The 17633-nt window shown below is 36.5% G+C and overlaps 1 protein-coding gene across 2 annotated transcripts in view; it reads left to right on the top strand.

Annotated features, from left to right (window-relative positions):
* Nucleotides 1–17633, top strand: part of LOC145218510 (transient receptor potential cation channel subfamily A member 1-like) — a 50144-nt gene continuing 32511 nt past the window's right edge. The window contains exons 1-3 of one of the 2 annotated variants that reach the window (XM_080085925.1): nt 1–172; nt 893–1052; nt 1640–1713. In XM_080085925.1, coding sequence (XP_079942051.1) covers nt 26–172; nt 893–1052; nt 1640–1713 — 381 coding nt within the window. In that variant the 5' untranslated portion in view covers nt 1–25. Of the gene's footprint in view, nt 173–892; nt 1053–1639; nt 1714–10190; nt 10389–17633 lie in introns of those variants that run through there. The other variant, XM_080085926.1, reaches the window with a different exon arrangement.

Below are 17633 nucleotides of genomic sequence, written 5' to 3'. Positions count from 1 at the left end.
GCAGGGTTGAGGTAGGCAAACAAAAATGTCTAAGGGTCGGTGGAAAAACAGCCTGGAATTAGGAATAAAAAGTCAGTCGTTTGCGAATGACAACGAAAAAGAGTCAAGCGTTTTCATCAACAAGGGAAATGAAACTTTAAGAAGATCTAGTGGCTCCCAAAGACTTTTTCAGGTCTGTTTTTGTTTTCAAATTAACTTTTTTGATAAAGTTTTTAGTTACCCAAGTGTAACCTGTTGCATTTTTATTTTTTCGTAATTTAATTATTGCGTGAAGTATAAGCCTTGACGTCAGTATTTTTGTACGCCTAAAGTCGTTTTATAATTGCTTATTATTGTCTTGTTTTTTCTGTTCTAGTATATAATCGTTACTACTTAATACTCGTTCATTTACGCTTCAAGGCACTCTTTTTAGTGATTACTATCTACTCGTTTTTCTTTACTCGGGCGACAATAAATGTACTCGCTACCCAGTAAAACTATATTAACGCAGCTAGTATATGCCGGAATTGTTTGCTACTCGTTTTGTTACTGCAGATAGATACTCCTTACGTGTCGAAAAGTGTCGTAATGTCCTTTGTACTGGACTGCACTACTCGTCCAAATACTCACTACTCATTTATCAATACGGTAGCTACTCGCTACGAAAAATTCAAAATAATCTGCCTACTCGATTAGTGACTTGTTTTTTGAATACTCGCTTACACTCGAATGCAAAGCAAATAATATTTATTAAGGGTGAAAAACGCAGATTGGTACTCGCTTTATATTTTTGTACTCACTTAAACTCTGTCTATTACAATAGCCTACATGGCCACGTAGTCCAGATTTGTCAGGTTTTATACACATAATACATGTTTTTGTTTAAAATAAAAAAATGCTTCAACTTGTTCAGACTGTAAAAGACGTAATGACGTCACGACGTTCCTCCGGGCAGCAAAACAGCCCCGTATCTGGGACACCGACTTTTTCCAAACGATCACAATCTCTTCAGTCACCGTCTTCGAAGCGAAAACTGTTCTTCAAAAATCGATTTAAAAGCACATGGGTTTCAGGTAATACTATATTTGTAATTATATATACCAGGGGTCACCAAACTACGGTTCCCAGGTCATTTCATTGGGCCCGCGACCACATTTTTTTGTTTTGCCAAATCGTATTGATAAGTTTATAACATTCAAAAATTAAACTACTCCTTTTTTACAACACCAGGATCGATTCAAATCCAGTTTGTTACGTCACACACAAGACCACAAGTGTTAATTGTGTGCAAACAATTGCCTTCTTATGTTACTAGTGACGTAATATACAAGCATTGTTCGTAAGATGAGAGGAACTAGGTAGTTTAACAGACGCATCACCAGATTTTAAATAGGATTTTAGAAAGAACATTTCTTGGCGCCCCTATAAAAATCGCCTCGCAGGCTAAGTTTGGAAAGACAATGCTAGGGCCCATGCGAATCATTGTTAAACTTAGCCGGCCCGCAGTAAAAACAGTTTAGTGACCCCCGATATATACAAATAAGTTTCTAAAAGTTTGTAATGTGCCATTGGTGACAAAGCGCACTAGCTTACTATGACAATATCTGCTGAATGAGCTACCTATAAGTTATGTTAATACAATACATACATCTTTTTCTAGTTGATATCAGCGATGAGGATCTCAACCCTGACGAAGTTTGCAAAATAACGGACTCACCATTTTACACTTTTAAGGTAAGAATTTTTGTTTTTCGTACCTTTAAATTAACTATTTGTTTTTAAAAAAATGCTTTACCAAAGCCACCGATATTCCCGTCAGACATATAAGGTGTTGACAGCCGATATGTGTTGAAATTATGAGCAGAAAATTACCAGAGAAAAACTCAAACAGCCACATAACAGTAATGTACCCATTGCGAAAATATAGGTTATTTTTTCATGTTTTTTTTGGTTGGTGAAAGCTTAACTTGTCTCCGCATATAGATACTATGTTGCAGAGATATATAGCGTTTGTGTGGTGGTTTTTTCAATTGAAATGATCACTTTTATTTTGGTTTAGCAATATTGTCAGGCATTGGTAAACCAAATATATTATTAAGTATTTTAAGCGCGTCAAAACTTCTATTTTCAATAAGGTCTATTTCAGGAAATTAAGTGGTTTAGTAACCACATGTTTTGGAAAAATGTGTTTCCTGGGGTGAAAATTGATAAATGTTACGCAACAATTGCCCCCAATGTGACGCAACAATGGCGCAACACCTGCACAGCTGTCCCTCAATATCACGTGGCGTGACGTAAGGGAAAAACAATTTTCAAGGCATTTCTTCTAGAATGAAATTTTGCCGAGTCATTATTGTTTACGAGTAAAATTTTAGATATTTTTTCAAAATTTAAACTATACCATGTCGCTTGGAGCGTGTCGCTTTATCGCCTGTTGCCAAACACTTTATAGCAGAGGTGGGCAACCTTTGTTACTGTAGGGCCAATTATAAATGTCAAAATTGATTCGCGGGCCGCACATGTATATAACACTAAGTGATTTTGCTTTGTTTCTTACCGAATATGCTTAACTACAAGTATAATTCGTATTTGATTTAATCCACATTTTGCCAGGTCGCCGAAAATTAGCATCAGGCGCATTAATCAGCTCATAAATGTGTAATAATTAGACTCGTTTGCCAGTACTTTTGAAATGCAAGCGTACAACCTTTAATGAAGGGCCGCAGTTTGCCCACCCCTGCATTAAAGCGTCAAGAGACACATGTGCTATATGTGGTTGAGGTACTAGCATAAGTTAGTCTTGGATAGGGCTGGAAACCAGGTTTATAAGTTGGTAAATTGCACTTTTTCTACAACCTCACCCCACCCTAATAGCCCTAACTATTAGCATTTTCACCCAATTTTGCTTTTAAACGTTATTTGATGTTCTTGCGCCATCCATCGTTTTGTAGCAAACTTTTTAATTCTGAGTGCTTACATGAGAAGAATTTCCTTGTCATTGTGGTCGAGGGCGATTTTAAGCGTTATATTTTGTGTCAACTTTGCGAGTCAGCTCAAATGCCCAGCGTTTTTATGCACTGTATGATAAGAACCTACATTCTAAAAGGTCCGTTGCTGTTAGGCAAACTAATGGCAAAAGTAAATGAATGTGCTCTGCTACGATGTGCGGTGCTGATGGGCGTGATGTAACTCAACAAATTTCTACAGTGGACAGAAGCCCTAAATTTTTCATTGTGTCTCAGATTGAAGTGTTCCGTCGGATTATGTAAGTTCAGTAAATGCACAACACAACAACAGAACAAATTGCAACAAAACTGTATGAGAATTGTTTTCCCGGGTTTCTGGTTTAGTTATACATGAGCGCTTGAAACTATCCGACAGGGTTTCTTTTGGTGACTTTTTTTCTGTCGAAGCCTTTCTTAACACCGGTGGTTAGATTCTAGGCCCCGTCGAATGCTTCTATTAAAGACAACCCCCTAAAGGTGTTTTACTCAAATTGCGACAAACTCACTCCTTAGTTCCCGCCACATTACGCCTTCTAATACGGTGTAGCATTTTTATTTTTAAAGCGCGTTTAGCCATGACCTACCAGTTGCGCCCTCTGCTGTTTGCGCTCCATAACGTTTCAAAGTTGGGCAGCTATTTCTGGCTTGGTGATTGTTTAGTATGATTGTTTTGCTATTTGTTCGTCCATCGAGCAAAATAAACTGAACTTAACTCGACTCATCCATGCATTAGGTCTTTAATCCCAATGTTTTGCACCTTTTTACACAACTTTGGATGAGTTCTGTCCCTAAACCGCCCCCCGACAAACGATTATGTTTTTATCATGACTATTGATCTAATAAGGTTAATGACAGCAAAAAGAGCAATTCTGTGTCATCAATGGCGACTGCGCAAACATGGCCATGTGGACGCCGATAGAATGACAAATATTAGCACAAGGTTTCAAAAGAATGCGATTTCGGGATGATTTCATTGACATATTTCTCATTAAAAATCGATACCGCTTCGTATGTTCCAGTGAAAAGATTGTTTACACGTGGCCGAGTGATTGAGTGAATTTGGATTGTGGTTTTGATTATGTCTAAAGAGAACGGAATGAACCTGGGTTAAAGATGAAAATGGTTTAGTTTTTTTAAACGTCTCTGTGGCACATTGTTGGCGCCTTGTGTTTCTTTTGTTGAACAAAATGACATTGGATAAAATATAGCAGTTACAATACATATTCAATGATTAAAATAACGGCCCAAATAAACCTAAAAAGCGACATGCTTGGGCCATTATTTTCATCATTCAACTTTTGAACAGATCCGTAGATATTAGCGTCTCCAAATAATGATTCTATTTGCATGCTTGTTTTAGGTTTTATATCGATGCATTTTTGATTTGAAAAAGAAAGACTTGTTTCAACTTAAAATAAAACTATATGGTTCCTGTTTACTTTTATTAAAAATATTTAGATGAAAAATATTATTATTTTGAAAAGTTGTATTTATGTTAAAACAGTGTACAAACAGCAAGAGACGCAAATAAAGCGTGATTTTTCTAGTTTTGTATTTATAACATAAAAACGAATTGTTTTTTGGGGCTAAGTTGGGTCTGGATTCGGATTCGGATTCGGATTTGGGTTCCGATTTGGGTAAGGATTCGAGTTCAGTTTAAAGAAACGGGCTTGATCCGGGCCACGTTTTATACTCGGCCACATTTGTATGATAATTGTACATTGGCTAATATAATTTTCGGGCATACTTTTAGTCTTTTTGTTTTCTAGCTTTAGGTTCAAGTCATGTTTTTAAAGACTTAAACTGTCTGACCTTCTGTCAAGCCGTGTTACATATTACGAATTGCATCTGATTTATGTTACAAAAACTACAATTATTTTAAGACAAATTGCAACACATTGCGTAACCCAAGAAAACGGTTGATATATATTTCCTGCGGCTTATCCTAAATAAGGACAAAATATAATTAATTATTCATTATAATCGGCCAGTAAACGCCAATTTGACACGGCTAACGCTTGTCCATTCGTCGAGGCAATAACTACACCTTTTGTTGCCGTTTTATCTTGACAAGACATTAAAAATTTATGTCTACTGCAGAAGGTCAGACTGTAATTTCAATCGCACATCTGGAAATTTTGTTTAGCTTTGCTGTCTAAATTTATCTGATAATGTCGAGTCAACGCAAATAAATATGTCAGTTATTGTGTGGTAAAAGCGTTCATGACGTTAAAAGCGTAATTGAAAAATGTCTGATAATTTATGCTTTTATAGATTTCTCTATTTAAAAATATATAACGGCTATTATAATGTAAATTCAAATCAATTAAAATTTTATTTGCATGTCACGTTAGCACATTGCCATTGCTAAACGGTTACGTAAAGCAGCAAGGATACAAAAATTTTTTTATTAAGTCAAATGTCGTGTTATTTGATTGATGGTTCTGTGTTCTGGGTATGTTCTGCCTTAGAAACACTATGAATGCATACAAAAATCTGCATTAAATGCTATCTTTTCCTCATAACCGCCATTTTTTACTTTCACTTTCCGACAAAAAACTTTAATCAATAAAATAAAGTTAAAACAACAGTAAAATTGTGCTTCGTTTATGTTTCAAAAACGCTCAATTTAAGGTTGGTCAAAAATGCCAAGTAGAAAATAAATACAAGATAAAATATGTTCAAACATGTCTATCAAAACTATACAGCAAATATCATAAATCTTGCCCTTCAAAGACTTTCGCCATATAATTTTAAAACTGATTGAATTAATGGCCACACTAGCCAGTACGGCCTTTGTCCCGCCACCAGCTGCACTTATGGGACCTTATAGACCGAAACACTGCCTACAGCTTTTTTATCATATGTTAGCTTGATGTTTTTACACTATATGCGATTAATGAAAACGCCATCCGTTCCGTCTTTTACAAAACATGGGTATAAATTTATAAAAAAGCCAAATTAAATACCTTAGTATACTAACCTTAATTTCAAATGCAAGTTTTTAAACCGATTTTTGTGTTGGATTTTTAAATGTGACAAGACACCGTGAATCAACAATTTTACAGCGTTCCAATCGCGGTAGTCGTATGACGAGCATGACTCGGCAAATCAAACCGGATACGCGGGACCTGTTCTCTTAACGTTTCACGTAATTTGGTCCTAATCTCTTCAAATGTGTATAGTTCAAGTCAATATTTTGGCAATGGATCTAAAGGTTCGCTGGTTACCCATTCATACCCTTCCGCTGGGATCAAAATTTAGGAAAACTATTGAAAAACCTAAAATATCTCTAGCCGATGCGAGTGATGTAACTCGTAACCCGATACGACTGGTCTTTACTACACCGCTTCGCCCATTGTTGTCGAGTAGTTGTTTTTCTTCACGGTGCGTCGCGGTATTTAGTGCTCTGCACACATTGGGAGTCAGCTACTGGTCCATCAGCAGCTCAGTGTTTGTTTTGCTTCGGCGTTTCAGCTCACAGCTGAGGTGGTTGTGCTTGAAGTTAAAGACTGGCTTGTGCAGTTAAAAAAAGAGTTACCGTTTGTTTGTAAAGCAAGTGGAGATTAATTCACTTTAAATAGGTTTAATTTGTGCACAAAAAGTTTGAAATGTTTTGAATGTCAGTTACACATTAGGTGAATAAGGGATTCAAACTCGTAACGCCAACTGGTGACGTCATAATATAGGTAGTTGTTGCGTCATTGTTTTAACGTCATAACATAGTTTCTGTTTATGACGTCATAATATAGATAGTTGTTACGTCTTTGTTGCCACCTCATACCATATATTATGTTTATGACGTCCAAATACAGATGGTTATTACGTCATTGTTGCTACATCAACTTATGACGTCATACAATAGATTGTGACGCTATATTTACCTATTAGATAATTCAATAGTCCCATGGTGACTCTTTGTAATGCTGTTAGAAACTAGGAAACAAAATCGAGAATTTGATCATTAAAAAAAGCTACAAAGACCTTGCATGCAGTGAATACATCCTATTGCAGACCATTGTGCAACCTTTTTGTACCATCTGTGATAAGTAATCTGCATGCAAGTTTTTAGGTAGTTTTGGTTTCGATCAAATCTTTTTCATGGTGCTTGTCTAGGAAAACACTGGATGAACTTGAGCAATCAACCATAACGACGTAAATACCCTCACAAAACTAGCATGGAAATTACCTTCTACCCAAAAAGTCTGCCCTAGACGCTTTTGTATTGACTTTGACCATGGGTTTTTACCCAGGGCTGGGTTTAAAACCCGTTGTCATGAAGCACCCAAGCAGGGGCGCAAGATAAGGTACAGGCTTTTATGCAAAAATGTTTCAGTAGGCCTTTATAAACGCAGAAAAGGTGTAAATTGTCCGTTAGACTGAATACTATAGGGTTAAAGTCATTGCTGCAATGAATGTATTGAATATATTTATTACTGATAGATTTAGTTTCATTTAAGTTGCTAAAGGTTCAATTTTTTGCTTAGTCTTTGTAGACAAATTGCACGACAGAATTTTGTGAAGGTTTAAACACTATTCAAAAAACACTAATATAAGCCACCGCACACACGATCTCAGAATAAAAAGATTGCATATCATTGTAAATTTAATTTAAGGGATTAGGTTACAATTAGTGATGCACCGAACCCGACTAAAAAGGTTCGGGCCGAAACCGAATATTCGGCCACGAGGCCGAATAATTTCGGCCGAATCAGGCCGAACCTAAAATCCCCTTTCTTATCGATGTTTTCAACTAAACCTTCCGTTGTTGATGCGAGTAAACTCAATTTTGACAAACTAAAATCACTTTCACAATGTATAAGCTTTAGTAAACATCTAATATTTTGCAGACAACGTGGCTCGTATTTTATAGATACAACAAATAGTTAGTTCCTGATGTTCCGTATGCGCGAAAAAGAAATTTAAGGCCTAAATTCAATGCAATAAACAAGTTCGGTTTCGGCCGAATTTCAAAAAAAAGTTCGGGCCGAAACCGAAACATTGGAAAACAGCGGATTCGGCCGAAATGTTTCGGCCAACCGAAACTTCGGTGCATCACTAGTTACAATTGTTGCTTTCCTGCTTGGAACGTTGTGTTTGTTCGTCGGGTCAAAGTTCATCCTACGGGTCAAACAATGTCTGAAGCTTCGGCGGCGCCTGTGGTAAGGCATGACTTTGTGCGCCTAAAATCGTATTTTGTGCAACTTTTAAAGCTACTAGCTTCTTGAATAGTATCGTTTGGGTACTCAGGTTTTGTTGGGTAAACGGTGTTCTCTTTTATATGGCAAATAATGAATATATTTTGTAAATACATCAAATCGGTTGAAAAGCGTCGTTTTGTTTAACATTTTTTTGCAAGATTTTCTGATTTTTGTAACTTAAGTGGGCATTTATTGGTAAAATGTAGTATATAGTGAACAAGCAATATAAAGCATTACAATGGTAAGTTAGGTACAGACAGTGCGCACTGTTTCGACCCATGCAGTCTTATCAGTGCAGCTGGTGACAGACATTGGCTGTTCAAGTCATAGTATTAGTGTTTTACGGATCCTTGTAAAGTCAAATACAACGAATTCCAATTTTGCATTGCATCAAATTAGGATGCTGAAAATGAAAATTTAAACGCTCCGGGTTACCACTTGTTTTGCAACGATTTTGGTGTAAATATTTGCTATTTGGTCCACATGCACTCGACCGTGGAGTTGTAGAGCGCTTCTCCGGAAAAGCTTGAAAATCAATTGTGCGTGGAATCCATGTATGTCTTCACTTTACTGCTCGCAGTAAAGAAATGTTTGGCTTAAAACCGTACGAATTTTTTTCTAGTGTAATTTGAATCGCAATTGTTTGGTCGTGTCGCCTGACAGCACGATATCTCCAAAACTAAAACTAAAAAAAGCATCAAGCCAATAGATTAAGGGTCGGCAACCTTTTTGCCCTGTGGACCGTTTTTGAAACTGAAATTTTGTCGCGAATCGGCCCCCAAAATGCAAATATTTAGCAATGAAAACGCCTAAATTAGTAAATAATCCCTGGGATACATGGGCAAAATGTTCTATAGCACTTAACCTGAAATAGCATACGGGCCGGTAACGAACTTTTCGCGAACCAGCACCGGTCCGGGGACCGGCGGTTACTGACCACTGTAATAGATGATAAGCTGCAGACAGTGGACATTGTTTCGACCTATAAGGTCTTGTCAGTGCAGCTTGTGAGGAGAGTTGGGCCGCATTGGCTAGGGTAGCCATCCAACAGCACTAATGAGGCCCTACAGGCCGAACCAGTGCACTGTTTGCAACTTAAAATACGTATGATTCTGAATTTTTGACCCGGTTTTCTGCGCTTTCTAAGCATTTAAACGCACCAGCTGTTTTTTTTTTATAAATGTATTAAGTTTTATAACGTACATGTTTGAATTAATATTCATCGACATGAACATTATGAAGTCACCGTATCAACGTCGCACTTTCACAAAATATTTTTGAAATGTTTTAAAAATAGCCATTGCCGAATGTTCTAGCACATCGGAAACATGTCGTAATATTTATGATTATCATGTTATGTCTCTTGTTACGGGTGCGACTTTAAACTCTTAATTACGCAATGAGGCCTTACTCATGTAAAACTTTTTTTCGAACGTGAAAATAGCTTAGTTTTATATCTGTTTGAATGTTGCTTTCCTGTGCTAAATCAGACCAAATATCTTTGGAAACCGTTTGTTTGTTTAGATACGTAAGTGCATTATGGTAACTAAAAACGAGTATTTTAGCTTTGTGCAACACTGCTTGTGGTAAACAGCATAAAAATGACTTACATGCCAAATATGCGTGCAATGTCTGCTAAAATACGTACTTTGTTTGATCAGTAATAAAAATCGCAAGTAACTTAACCGTACTTAAGATCTGTAAAGAAATTTTGTGCAACACTTTTGACGGTTAACGACAACAAAATGTCGTCTTATTCCACTTTATGTGCTTTCACAAACTTGTACAGAAACAGTTATAGAATTTTACTAAAAAATCCATTTAAGTTTGTTTTGTACAGGAGTTACAATTATTATAAAAATATTTTGTGCAACACTACACATGGTTAACTTGTAATTGTCAAAATCTTGTAATTGTCAAATCTTCGTATTATTCCTGCCAAAAACACCAAAAATTGTTTTGTATTTGATGTAAAAAAATTGTTTCTGTGCAGATCATTTTAAAATATTAGTGAAAAACCTTTTGCAACACTGCCATGTTAAACGGCATCAAAATGTCGTCCATGCCAAATGTGCGTGGCATGTCAGCGAAAGAGCGATTTGGCCGACCCCGTTCGGCATGCAAAATGCGTAGAGTGTGTAGAATGATAGGAACACCTTCTAACACTGCAATTACAGAAGGTGACCTGGATTTACTAAACGAGGTACGATTTGAATTTAAGCAAACAGTTTTGGGACGTTTTGGTTTTTAATTTTGTCGAAAGAAAACTTTTTTTATTGTGTGAGACCAATGCCTAAAACACAAAACACTGTTTTTTGATTAATATTTTTTGCTATTGTTCGGCTTACACATCGCAAAATGCGATTTTTGGGAGAAAGCGAGTTTACTTCTATCTGTAAGTCCGTATTGCTAGCTCACATTCTATTTTTATTAAATTTGTTATTTGCAGGGTTTAAATTTTGTGACCAAAAAACGTCAAATGGGTATATAGTTGTCCAAGTCGCAAATTAAGACACAAAAGTACATAACACTGTATAGCGTTACACAACAGTTTTCAAAATGTGGCGCCCATATTATAACACATAATTGACGCTTTATCGCACAATACCACTTTTGAAGCTATATCTAATAGTTACCAAACAACCACTAACGTTACCCCAGCTTAAAATGGGGTCGTTAAAACAAGAATTAAATCTCCTAATGTTTTTATTTGTGATGATAACCAGATAGGTCGTTAGTAACAGAATTTGTCTGTTTGTTTTGTCCTTGATAAGAACAAACGAATAGATCGATAAAAATACATTTTATTATGTTTCTTTAACGTTAGCAAGAAAAATAGATCTTCAGTACACGCAGTGCATTCTTTATGCTTAGCCTATTTTAAGTTGTCGTTTGAAATTTATTGTTAATTGTCATTGAGTTGCTGGCATTATTTACACAGCTTAGCTTTCTGTGTTAAAACCTACCGGACACAACAGAAATAGAACCACTGACCTATGGAGTCCAAGGCAGCTTAGCTAACCGCTCGGCCATTCATGATTGCTGCTAAAGCCTAATCTTGGTTAATTATTTACTGCTCTCGTTAAAACCTTGACTTGTTTATCTGGTAGCCAAGGTTCCATTCGAACCCAACAACGTTTGATAACGACAGTGTTGTAGAGCAGTAGTACCACCTATAGCCCAATAAGACGTATGTAATTTCAAGCGCTTACACAGTTATAGTCATTAAAATATTTCATTTTTAAAAGTGATTCTGAACAGATTTTGACAAACAAGCTTTAAATCGTTTCGAATATAAGTTCTTGCGATCTTAAAAGCAGGGTAATGTATATGATTTTCATGTAGTTTTGCTGCAAGTTAAGATTTCTATATATCAGTTCCGAACATCTACGGCATGCAGAAAGGTCCAACAGATAAAACCTACTAAGCGGACATGTGCAGCATACGAGGCAGGCAACAGTGGTTGTGATTCGACTTTCAATGGGCTTTTCACTGGGCCTGTGTGTAGAGCGCCGGCCCAAAATAAGGCTCTAGTCGTGGGTTCGAATCCCACCGCAGGCTAAATGTTCTGAACCAATATCTTAAGATATGGTAATGTTTGTAAGACCGATTTAATTCGAAATAATATCTTTAAAATATGGCGTACTATGATTTACAGGGCTGTTCTTTAGGGCTGATCCCGGTAATAAATTCTTTGTGAGGGGAAAATATTATAAAAATAAAGCCTATCAGTTGCTAAATATTCTTGTTAAAGCCCTAACATTGACTTTCTTCGAATAAAATTGTTACAAAACATAGTTGATTACTGGAAACCCGTGTGATGTAATAAGTTTTTTTTACACGCATGAGTGGCCAATGTAAGCATTTGCGATTCCAGGAAAATGTATGACAATTCATTTCCTGTCCGTAGTAAAATCAGTATGTACTTGTTAGCGACACTACGAACAATTGTCGCATGTTTTTTGAAGATTGTTTTTTAGTATTTTGTCCTGTAAGTGCGATGACAGTGCGCGAGGTTTCTGAAATTAGCTAAGATGTGCATAAATTCAATACTTGGGCCAGCAATGAAGCGTATATGCAGACCAGTGTTGCGGTTACGTTACACTCGACAGGCCTATGGAAGTCGCTGTACAGAATCAGATGGTCACCAAGCATTCCCACAAGGCAAAGCAAGAAAAATCTAACCTGCGGTGGGATTCGGACCCACGAAAGGAGCCTTTTCGGGAATCGCGCTCTACCAGCTGAGCTACACGGGCTCATTGGTGGAACCGCCGAAAGTCGTATCACAAACGCCGTTGCCTGCGTCGTGTACTGCACATAGCATATTTGCAGGAGGAGAAGTTCGACACAGAGTTGTAAATCGGGCCGGACTTTTCAAGCCGGGTTTGGACTTAGGTTTCTTTAAAAAAACGGGCATGACTTTACAGTCTGTGTCAGTATTTTTTCATAACAATTCAGTTGATAAGTTGCTTAGTGGCTTAGAAGCTGGTTGCTGGACCTGACCTAATGTCAAACATCCCTAAAACGGCTTGTTTCAGACCAATTGTCTTTGTTGTCTTGGTCTGTCTCGGTGCTTTAATGAATAGGCATGTGAATCAAACTGTCGGACCTAGACATACTTCTTAAAAAAGAAGTGATTAGAACCACCAACCGTATGCTTACCGGGCGATCGCGCTATCCACTGAACCACAATGCCGAGCAAGGTTTAAAAGTTGAAATACGTTTTGTTATGTATTGCGCTTTGGCAAGGCGGTCACGCAACAGCTGCAGTTCTGTCTACCATGACTTTCACGGCTTGAGGCAAAACAAGATAGCACAGCTACATAACAACGAAAAGTTGCAGAATTCCTGAAGCGTTTCGAAGCATAACTTGTGTACAAGGCTTTGTGCAGCGAAAGAAATTAAGTCGTTCACTGTTACAAGGTGATCAGGCAGTTGGCACGATTTGTGAAAAGTTGAAAAGCACTAGATTAAAGCTATTAACCTTTCGCTTACCGGGCGGTCGTGCAATCTCTCTTGCCGAGCAACCATTTGTTCCTAAATTACGGCTTTTAATGCGTTTTACTTTAGCAAATCGGTTATACAACCGCAGCGGTTATGTATGCCATGACTTTCACGTCTTCAACCTTACACGACCTTAAGCATACCCACAAAACACAGCTACGAACAACGGAAACGGGAAATGACTCAACAAAGCATTGACTGTGTACTAGGCTTTGCGTAAGAAATTTAGTCATCATGTGTTACAAGGTGATCAAACATCAGATAGTTGCACTATAAACTAGTTCACATTGCAATGAATGGGCAAAGACAACAACACTACTGTTGGATTGAGTGTCTAAATTCTGACAAGGACAGTTATGCTGTAGTTTCAGTGGGTGATATAGTTTTAATTTCGGTAAATTTCTGACATAATAGCAGTTGGATATCACCTTAACTTTGAGAAGGACAGATTATGCTTGTTATGTTAGAGTTTAAATTTAGGTTCATTTCTAATACTATTGTAGTTAGATGTAGGGCTTAAATTCTGACAAAGACTGATTAAAACCGTCAGTAACTTCAAAGGTTCCTGGGCCCTGAAATCTCCTTACAGGTGTCTTGCACTTCGGTTCGTTTGTTCATTACTTCTCGATCAAAGAATACGACAAAACGGGCACAAGTCGTATGGAATAATTAGAAAGAAGGATTTCTTTAACGTTAGAAAAAAAACCTTCAGTTTGCACAGTATTTTTTTGTGCTTAGCACATTTTAATTATTCGTTTGGAATTCAATGTCTCTATTTGTTGCTAATAACCATCTGTTGCTAAATAGTCAAGTCAAAGTCTAAAAATCGACTTTATTAAAACCAAATTACCCCAAAACATGGTTGCATATACTGCCGTTGTGAAGCGTGCCGCCTTTGTGACTTAAAAGGTTTTATTTACACGCATAAGTGACCATTGTAAGAATGTGCGTTTCCAGGAAATTTTATGACATTTAAGTTCCTGTCTGTAGGAAAATCAACATGTACTTATTGACACTCTATAAAAAATTGTCGTATGTTGTTAAAGATTGAATTTTGTATTTTGTCATAACAGTGCGTGAGGTCTCATAAACATTGATTATCTTATAATTAGTGCTACTGGTGACAAGGCCTCATATAGGTCACTTTAGTCTAGCTGTGGCAGTCTAGTTCGCAGGCAGTATCAAACTCAGAACCCAAGTTCTTAACCGGGGGCCATTCTATACGCACAACTTGGCCTAGGCCCCTTTAGCAATTCGGTTAAGCAACCGCAGAACTTTTGTCTGCATTGACTTTCACGTCTCCAACCATTCACGAGACAAACCCACAAAACACAGCAACGGAACAACATAAACGGGAAATGACTCAACATTCCTGAAATTGAAGCATTGGTTGTGTACTAGGCTTTGCGTGCGTAGCGAAAGAAATGTAGTCATCAGAAGTAACAAGGAGATGAAACATCAGACAGTAGGACTATAAACTAGTTTACATTACGGTGAATGGACAAAGACAACACTATTTCAGTCTCATGACGAGGACATATTGTCTTTATTCTGAAAAGGACAGGTTTAGTTTTAGTTTTAGTTGGGCAATATAGTTTTAACTTTTGTTTATTTCTAACACTATTGCAGGCTGATTTAATGTTTACCACTTATCAGGGAGATGCTGTCTGAACATTTAAGTTTGTGCAATTAATTTTTAATATCGTTTCAGTTGATTCTTGTATTACGGGCCTATGGTTAAGTTGTAATTCCATGGTCTTAACCAACTTCTCCAGTTTATCATAGGTTAATTAACGCAGAAGTATGCATTTAATAACGCGTTAAATATTTTTTCTCAATATTTTCATAAATATCTCAGAAACATTTTTTTATCCGGCCAAGTGAATGTATTAAACATCGTAAATTTTCTTTTGGTTAAAATAAGAAAACTGCTCTTCGCATCACAACATTACGACACTAATATTTATTTCAAGCCCAAATAAACACCCGAATTAGAACCTTTATTAAAAATTTAAAATCCAATTTGTGGATTAATAATTCAATGTGAGTTAAAACAATTGTGCATAATTAATTTTACAAAATTTTGCTGACCGAATTTCGACAGTAAACAAATATACTACTGTAGAATTTATTTGTTAAAACTCTTAAGTAGGCTCTGGCGTACATAATGTAGATGCCTATGTGATTATGTTGGTTTAATAATCGTTTTGAGTCTACATATAGTTATTTGTGTATACATAGTGGCCTAACCCTATTTTTTGGTAGTAACACGCAATAGTTTTAATTCGTTGCCCGAAAATGACAATAATATGCTTCCTCATAATTATGAATGAGATTTTTCCACAATAATTTTGTTTTGCAACTGTTTTTTCTGAGGATAAATCAAGTTTTGAATATGGCACTTTTCTAATTCTACACAATGCATTTGATTCGATACACAAATTTACCCTACAAAGACTATAAAAGCGTCGTTTTGGATATGAGAAAGATTTCTTTACGACATAAATTAAACCGGGCCTAGTTATGCACATAGTAACATTACTTCTATGTTTGTATTTCTGCATAATAAGTTTATGTATTACACAAATTAACCCGTTGAAGAAAAACAATTGCGCTCTCTTGGTTATGAGGTAAATTTATTATGGAATTGATTTGTTTTACGATCGCTTTTCATGGAACAAAATTATAAAAAGAAAAGAAAATGCGTTTTTTCTGATTGATTTTTTAACGAGAATTATTGTTTTGCCATGTTTTTGCATGTAACATAAACATTGAAAGACCCAGAAATGCAAAAATTTGTAAAAATGGCTTCGCCTTGTTGAATATAGAAATAGAAATGATTTTTGAAACATCGATACTTAATTTAAGGAACTAAGATTAATACCCGTTTGTTTTTAGTCCAAGATACCTTAAATATTCACAACACGACTCTATTGGTTGTTTTATTTTTTGTTTCTGATTCCGAAAAAGCCTCCTTATCGAACAATCGTACCAGTTAATAATTGATGAGTCCTATTATTTGCGAAACGCTTCTGGTTTTAAACAATTGCAACAGGCAGCTTTAGGCGTGGCAGCCAGTAGAAGGAACGTTTAAAGCTGGTTTGGAGCTAGATTTGAGCATCGAACCGTAAAAATACCAGTGGCGTTTTATGAATTTGTGCGTTTCCTAATAATGTTGTATTTTTTATCGTATTGGTGTATAGGATTTTCATTATGTTTTAGCGGGTTTTGTGCAAATGTGCCTTATGAGTTAGGTAGGCTAATGACAGTTTATGCAAAGTTCAGCCGCTGCAAGTATGTGGAATTCATTTGCATAAGGTTAATAGTCATTGAAAGAGTCTCATGACCTGCTTTATGTAGTCAAACAACAAAAAATAGTTAATTTTTTAGTTCCATTTTTTGGTTTGGGAGTTTATTATGTGCAGTCAGATGCAAAAGTGTATTAAAACATAATGGTTTTATCTAAGCTAAATGAAGAATTTGTAAAATAACGAACTGGTTTCTTTTAACTCTAAATACAGCAAGCACAAGTATTGCTTCCTTTTCTTGTAATGCTATAACGCCTATTAAATGTTCCAATAGAGAAACTATACGGGATTGTCAGATTGATCCCATTAGGCGGATTATCACCAAATGTAAATATGTGATGTCTGCTTAGCGATGGCCATTTAATTCACAAAATCAATAAAAATTTTACGTGTGGAAACATGAGTTTGTTTAAACTATTAGTGATTGATACGACTGGTCAATAAATTCCATATGTCTATTTTCTTTGTTGTGGCGCTGTGATTTTGATAAAGTGCGATAGAAATCGCACGCGGCAACATGCGGTTCACCTGCACCTATTGGGTGGACTTTGAATATCTGTTGATATTTTTTCTCTTTGTTTCAAACATTGGCGTTTGCTCGAAATTTAAAACAATTGAAACTGAATGCTTGCAAATGTGGTTTGTAGTAAGTTTGTTAAAAGACTTAAGGCATAAAGTCAGTTAAAACAACCAATTAATCCTTTGACTCATAGAGTTAATTTCTTGCACCCCGCAAAGTATTTTACAAACCCTATTGTGGCCCTTCATTCTCTTAGTCTTAGGTCACATTCTTCTACACCATTTGACCCCCCTTAGGTTCACGACGCGTTTTAGACTCATATGCTCCGCTTTTTTCAAACTACTCAATATGCATGTTCTATTATAACATATTTTTAAGATGTTTTTCGATTTTATGCAGCATAAATCAGCCTAGCAAAAGAGCACAAACAATTCAAAAACTAAAGCCTTATGAAGGCAAACGGTAATTTAGACATCAAAACCAAGCATGAGCAAGAATTTGAATTTTTCTCTGCAAAGCCTTGCATTTTGCAACGGCAGCCATCATTGCTGACAAAATTTCTTCTTGTTCTCTCTCGAACCGCTGACGACCCGGATAATTTTAATCTTGAAACTGT

The sequence above is a fragment of the Phallusia mammillata genome, chromosome 3 (assembly GCF_965637545.1).
Source record: "Phallusia mammillata chromosome 3, kaPhaMamm4.hap1.1, whole genome shotgun sequence".
NCBI classification, from domain to species: domain Eukaryota; kingdom Metazoa; phylum Chordata; class Ascidiacea; order Phlebobranchia; family Ascidiidae; genus Phallusia; species Phallusia mammillata.
Note: the sequence above shows the minus strand (reverse complement) of the source record. Positions and strands in the feature narration are given on the sequence as shown.